This window comes from Rhyacophila brunnea, unplaced genomic scaffold (genome assembly GCF_057557595.1).
Source record: "Rhyacophila brunnea isolate RB1 unplaced genomic scaffold, BYU_Rbru_1.0 scaffold_98, whole genome shotgun sequence".
NCBI classification, from domain to species: Eukaryota; Metazoa; Arthropoda; class Insecta; order Trichoptera; family Rhyacophilidae; genus Rhyacophila; species Rhyacophila brunnea.
The window spans coordinates 414,059-421,823 of record NW_028233369.1 but is presented as its reverse complement, the minus strand read 5'-3'; the positions used below and the strand labels follow the sequence as shown (position 1 = coordinate 421,823).

The 7,765-nt window shown below is 29.2% G+C and overlaps 1 protein-coding gene and 1 pseudogene across 1 annotated transcript; one reads left to right on the top strand and one right to left on the bottom strand.

Moving 5' to 3' along the window:
* The first annotated feature begins 208 nt into the window (after nt 1-208).
* LOC147063113 (very-long-chain 3-oxoacyl-CoA reductase-like) lies at nt 209-2,298 on the top strand. The gene is made up of 3 exons (XM_085960162.1): nt 209-377; nt 627-829; nt 2,257-2,298. The coding sequence occupies exons 1-3, from the start codon at nt 209-211 to the stop codon at nt 2,296-2,298; spliced, it is 414 nt and encodes a 137-aa protein (XP_085816288.1).
* Nucleotides 2,299-5,590: 3,292 nt separating this feature from the next.
* On the bottom strand, nt 5,591-7,258 carry LOC147063112 (uncharacterized; annotated as a pseudogene).
* Between the last annotated feature and the right edge of the window lie 507 nt (nt 7,259-7,765).

Sequence of the window (7,765 nt, the reverse complement as noted above, 5' to 3'; positions counted from 1 at the left end):
TGAATTGAAGCGAAATATAATACAGATAATTATTGCCTCATTTGAATATTCCTTAAAATTTCCAATGGATTAGAATTTAATTATGAGACCCCAGTAAATGTTTATAAGTACCATCGAAATTCTAAAATATGCGATATTGTATATAGTGTTATCGATCTCACCGTACATTTACAACTTCATAAGATCACGAATCCTGAATGGAAAGGCAATGAGAAACATTAAAGGTAAATGGATCGTAATAACAGGAGCAACGGACGGTATTGGTAAAGCGCTAGCCATAAACTTTGGAAAGAAAAAAAGCAAGATAATCATAATGGGAAGAAATCAAGAAAAACTTGACGATGTTCAAGAAGAGTTAAAAACCTATGGGTCTATATGTAAAAGCATTCTAGTTGACTTTTCGAAGGATTGTGATTTTAAAGGAATGTTTAAGGATTATGAAATAGGAATGCTGATAAACAATGTTGGTTGTGCATCAAATGGCCCTGTCCACTTTTTTGATAATGAAAGAGTTGAAGATATTATAAATGTGAATGTTTTAAACACGTTTAAAATTACCCGAGAAATATCAAAATCTATGGTAAAGCGTAATATGGGATATATACTTAATGTTGGGTCGATAACAGGTGATATGCCAGTTCCGTTTTTAGCAACTTACAGTTCATCGAAGGCAATGATCAAGGCTTGGAGTGAATCTTTACATCTCGAATACAGGAAATTTAATGTTAATGTGGAATGTCTTGATACCGGATATGTTACTACGAAAATGAGCAAAATAAAAGTGGCAAGCTTCTTTTGCCCAACGCCCGAAACATATGCAGAATCTGTAGTAAAAACATTTGGTTCTACGTATTTAACCTTTTCTTATTTGCCTCATTTACTAATGAATCTTTTGGTTGTATTGTGCCCAAGATCTATTATTGGATGGATAAGTTTTAACAAGCAAAATAGCATTAGGAAGATCATCGAAAGAAAAAATAAAAAATAACTGAAGTATATTTTAAAGACTTTAATAAAATAAAAATCTTTATCAAAATAAATTATCCCTCTAGCTTTTTATGTGGGTTGGTTTGTAATTATGATTTATATATCTGTTCCTTGGGATTGAGAAAAACCCGTAAATTAATTAATAGGTCTCGAAAGAAGGAGGCGTATTGAAGGAGACTTTGGAGAGGAGAAGATAGCCGAAAGTATAAATACGCTGTGCGCATAGAGAATAAAGCAAGCTGTCCCTGTGAACAAAAACTAAAAATACAACTATAAATTTAGCCCATAAATAAAGAATAAATATATCAGTTATTGGATGGATAAGCTTTAATAAGCAAAATAGCATTAGGATGATCATCGAAGAAAAAATAACTGAAATATATTTTTAAGACTTTATTAATATTAATATCTTTATCAGAATATTATATCCTCTATCATTTTTTATGTGGGTTGATTTATATATTATATATCACCCAAAAATCATAAAATTAGAAAGCAAATATAAAAATGGAAATATTTATCGATCAAAAAGGAGGTTAAGTATTCAAGAAGATAGCCGAGTGTATAAATAAAAAATGATATGTATGTCAAGGTAAAATATGTAAATAATTGATGAAAAAAACACAAAAAAAAGGAAATCAATTATAAAGTTTGTCATTAAATATTTAAGTATAAACGATGAATAATTGTAATATATGTTATTACAAACAGTAGAAATGAGTCACCTCTTTACCAAAGCTCCGATATATGACTTTTCTAATTCCAAAAAAAATAAGTACCATCTAAGCTTCTATGTATGTAATATCAAAATTAATTTTTACTAAGTATATATATGCAAGAGAATAGATGATATACAAGGCTATAATATTAAAAATAGGATTTAAAAAAGATATAATGTATAATGATGAATATAATATATATAAATGAAATTTAATTGTTATAAACCACAGAGATTCTTTAAAATTAAATATATCTTATTGAATTCAATTTTCTGCATATCTGTTTTTCTGCAAAAAAAATAACCATTGGAACAAAAATTCCTTAAAATAACCTAAGTTTCTTTTGAATTTTTATTCTACCTTTATTTTTTAAGAAAAGGTTTAAAAAATTGTCTCGTACTAAAAATACCATTAATGAATATATTTTACAAATGAGCAATGCTGTATCTAAACAGCGCTTTTTTATTGCAGGTGATAAATTTTATATGTATATTTTGTGCTATTATCCGAAAATTCTAATGTAAATGTGTAGTCTATGATTTTTTTTAAGATTGATGCTGTACAAGACAGGCTTCTCGCCATTAACTTCTAATATTTATAAAGAGAAGCCCTTTGGGCATATAAAATCCACTAATATGTCACTTAATTTGTAGATTATGTCCGACTCGTTTATTTTAAAAATATTTTATTCTTAATTAAGTTCTCACCAGAAAAATATAAGAGCGCAATAAATTTTCTTAAATAATTTCTATTACCTAGTGACTTAATTCAAATGTATTTGCAGCCTTCTCCTAGTTTAACCCAAAATCACCAATATTATATTTCTAAACTCAATCTATTCAATAAGCATGTTTTAAATCCCAAAGGACCCTAAAGAAGTTTGTTTTTGAAACATGTATTTCAAAATTTTTATATAGGTAAATTGTTGTTGTGATTCCTCACAACTTTATCAATTCCAACTCTTTGCAGAGACACAAAACACAGAAAGTTATTTAAAAAACCCAAAATATTTATTTCGGAATATCATCGCTCTGTATTTAAATGGGAAATGTTTTTTAATATCGAATAAAGATTTTAATTTGCCATATCAATTGGGTCACCGCTACGGAGAAACATCGCAATCATTCCAATATCGGTTTTGGCCACCTTTCTTGCGTTCGAGAATCTAGAGTTGAGTTGTTTCAGTGCCACAATCTAATATAAACTTGAAGCCGTAAGCTTTATTTTGCTGAGGGGACACATAACTGGGTTTCAGTAACATTTACGCTTAGAAACAACTGTTTACCAGTTTGATAATTTATAATTTTGAGTGCGGGAAGAGGACCGTACCTTAATTAATTTATTATAAGATAAAAGGTCGAATATTTACACCATTCAATTATTACTAACAAATGTTTTTTTGAATTTATTATAATCATAATATTTTGATATTGGTGATAATAGACCACTGCCTTGAATTTTTTTATAGTATGAGATTGTAACTAGCGTAGAAGTTCCAACAAATAATTGAATAACATTGTTTTATAATTAGAATTAAAAAAATAACATTATAAGATTTAGAAAAAAATCGGTCAGATGTGATAAGTAGCCTCGAATGATATTCTATATGATTAAAATTGAATATTATGGGAGAAAAACTAAGTATCCAATTAAGATTTAATAGTAGTTCAAAGTAAAAAAAAAATACATGCATTGATATGATAATTATATATGTGAGGCATAATATTTATGCTGGTGGTATAAACTTGTTCATCTTTAAGAAATATACAAGCTATAGATAAATATATATAATCATCGGATGGAACCTACGCAGCCTATAATCAATAAGAATCTATTATTTTTTGCTTAATAACTAGATAAAACTGCGAGGAATTTGTAGCACTAAAAGCTTTTCATTTAATTTAATGCTAAATATGAAATATAGTGTGCATTGCTTCTAAATAACAAATATGTTTTAGGTTTTAAAACCAGGAGTTAATATTATTCAATAGAAATATATGAGATCGTATATAAATTTTATATTCTATTAATGGATTAAAATTCTAAGTCGAAATAAATTATTTATGCTGTTAATTGTCACCATTCAATGGTACTTAAATATTTCTGGCAATATTTTATTGTATAAAAACGCCTTGAATGGCGAATCCCATGCCCATAAATGATTTTAATAATATTTAAGGTTATTATTGACTATCTTTTGAATAAAATTGTGTACGTTGTTTTTCTTACGTCACATTTTGCCCATGTATATTTTATATCTAATTACTAGTCTTTTTTATTTTTAAAAGGTTATATTATTATTTTAATTAACCGTAGATCAACATAAGTATGCTCCGAGGGGAGAGATTTTACTTTCAATCATAGGCTTGGTTTATTTTTAATATTATTATGGCTTTATATCAATTTAAATGATTAAAGATTAGGATGCTTATCGCGTAATAACATCGTATAATTACTAAAGACAATTAATACAGCCTGGCTGCATGTAATCATTCGGTAAAAAATACACACTTTATCATTCTGATACAACAACTTTACTAGATTCTCAAACGTAAGTGTAAATAATCAAATCCATTATTTTTATTATGGTGATGTTTCCATGTAGGGGTGACTCAATTGATGTGTTTAAAAAAACCGTTAGCCTTTTTAACCAAGTTTTATATAAAAATATACATAATGTTATGGTCCCAAAAATATAGGGTGAATTATTTGTCACAAAAACCAGAACATTTTAACTTGAAACCACCCGTTTTTTTATCGTAGTATAAGTGAAATCCTTATCAACTAAGGTATTTTTGAATTTATTTTTCAGATTTGCGTTTTAAATTGTGTAGGGTTGAGTCGGCGAAGACATAATGTGTATGTGAAAAGTAGATGACTATTTTGTGGGAAGGTTAACACATAGGGTTTGTTGTAACTTTTAAAACCAAACGAAATCAATGTCTTATATTTCTATATATTTTCCTTTGCGCATTATTCAACTTTCGATCTTTATAATTTAAGGCACTGGGTTAAATAATTGAGTTACTCAACTAACTTTAGCTTATTGATCAATAGAATGATACCATGTGTTCGTGATAAAATCCAGGGTTTTGATTTTGAATATGGAAGATACATACAGTTTTATTTGTCAAAAACCCCGAATTTTAATCTATGATCAACTGTTTGACGAGAAAATTTTCCCGGTGGGCCGCCTGATGGTTTATTATGGATATCATACAGTAAAAATTGTATATTTTGCATTTAAGAGCTGTGTTGCGTATATTTTGTATTGCCTGTATATCAAATTGATTGATAATATCCAATCGCTTGATCATCGTCATAGTGCTGATGAATTATTTCAGAAACTGGTCTTGGTTTTCTTTAATCACAGCATAATTAAAAATTGGAATCCATATAGTTTATAAGTGGTTGATCAACAATCAATGAATGAGTTGCCCCATATTCATAATATAACCATCAAATTTAGAAATTTAATATAGTTTACTGTGAATTTAGCAACATTATCAGAATGTGTTTCACCCATATTCATAACACAACCATCAAATTTAGAAATTTAATATAGAATACTGTGAATTTAGCAACAATCCTAGAATGGGTTGCACCCATATTCATAATACAACGATCAAATTTATAAATTCAATAAAGTTTACATAGAGTTGACAACAATCCTAGAATGGGTTGCACTCATATTCATAATATAACGATCAAATTTAGAAATTTAATATTGTTTTCTGTGGATTAAGCAACAACTTCGGAATGATCTATGTCGATATTAAACATAAAAAGAATGAACCCTGCAAATTTAAAGATATAAAAAAAGAATTAGCAATGGATTTTTTGCTATGTTGCACTAAGCTATGAATATTTTCATTTTAATTTTTTTATTTAAGATCTTCCGTAGTTTCAGTAACTTTTTCAACCTCAGGTTTCATCGCTGGAAATAAAAGAACGTCTTTAATATTAGCAGCATCTGATAAAAACATAACTAACCTATCGATTCCGATTCCCCATCCACCTGTTGGTGGAAGTCCATATTCGAGGGCTGTAACAAAGCCTTTATCCATTTTCATTGCCTCATCATCACCCTTTTCTGCATCCCTAACCTGCTCTTCGAATCTTTCTTTCTGATCAAAAGGATCGTTTAATTCCGTATAAGCGTTGCAAATTTCTTTTCCATTTATAAAAAGTTCGAATCTTTCGGTTAATAACGGATCATCTCTGTTCTTTTTGGCGAGTGGGGACATAACTAAAGGATGGTTCATCACGAAAGTAGGGTTAATACACTGTGGTTCGATGAATTCCCCTATCAACTTATCAAGAACTCTGGGCAAGGTATATGGTTCATGAAGTTTAATGTTTTCTTTCTTGATAAAGAATAGGAAAAAATCAAGCATTTCATCTAGATTACCACCATAAAGCTTAAAACTAGAAATAAAATCTTTAGTTAGGTACTTTTCCCCTTCTTTTAATTCCCAGGTTTTCATTATCTCACTCATTCTTAAATTAAGTTCAGAAATAATATCAATTCTTTTAAAAGGTCTTGAGAAGTTTAGTTCAACTGGATCCGGACGCTGCTCTCTTTTCATAGGCCAATGACTAATAACTTCCTTTTTGAATATTTCTTTGACCATTCCATTGATCATTTCTTCCGTCATTTCAATTAAATCGTTGTAATCAGCATAGGCCATATAAAACTCACATATTGTAAATTCTGGGTTGTGGGTTAAATCAATTCCTTCATTTCTGAAAACCTTTCCAAGCTCATAAACTCGATTTAATCCACCAACCACGAGCTGTTTTAGAGAAAGTTCGGGTGAGATTCTCATAAAAAGATCAAGATTAAGTTCATTATGATGTGTTATAAAAGGTTTTGCTGCTGCACCCCCAGGAATCAAATTCATCATTGGTGTTTCTACCTCAAGGAACTCGAGATTATCAAGGTATCTCCTTATATAATTTATGATTTTGCTTCTGGTATAAAACCTATTCAAAGACTCTGTGTTTGTTAGAAGATCAAGGTATCTCATTCTATAAATCATATCAGGATCTTTCAATCCAAAATGTTCAGACGGTAATGTTCTCAAACAGGGCGCTAAAAGTGTGAGTGAGGTTGCAAAAACAGATAACTCATTGTTCTTTGTTCTTCCAGGATGGCCAGAAAATCCAATAACATCACCTCTTTTGAAATAATCAATGGCTTTAGAAAATTTGGAAGGACCAAAGGTAATAAAATTATTTATACTGAGATTCTCGATTTCTGGCTCTTCTTGTGCAAAATTTTGAACAACAACCTGTATATAATTTCCATTATCGAAAAGTTTGTAAAAATTAAGTTTCCCAAACTTTCTCATTGTAATTAATCTACCTGCAGAAGCAACTATATCTGTCGATTTATTTTCCTGTTTAACATCGGAATATTTGGCTATTATCTCCGATATGGTATTCTTTACCACGTATTTATGCGGATAACATATCTCATTCGCTGCTAGTTGTTCTTTAATCTGTTTGGATCGTTGAATGTAGTATTCATCTTCTTTAATTTCGGCCATTTTCCTTTGATGGGATAAATTTAATATATAAAAATGGCTGGATGGTTTAAAACATCCGTAAACTAAAAAATCACGTATTGCATGATATATATTTAAAAGGAATCTGATATTCCATGGGCATAAAATAGCAACTTCAAAAACTCTAATATCTAAAAAAATCATTCATTTCTTTGAACTAAAGTTGTAAGATAGAAACTCTGAAATTTCTTAAATATTCTAAATTATCAGACGTAAAGGTCTAAAAAATGAATTCTGATACTTTAAATTTTATAAAGCATAGGACTTTGAGCGAGTTTTCTTTGTGAATGAAAACATATATTTAGAAACTCAAATATTTCTAATTTTATAGAGCATAGGAATGTGAGCGAGTTTTCTTTGTGAATAAATATATATAAAATGAACTCTGATACTTTTAATTTTATAAAGCACAGTACTGAGAGCGAGTTTTCTTTTGGATAAATTTAGAAACTCGATATTTCTAATTTAATAAGCACTACCTGTAAGTGA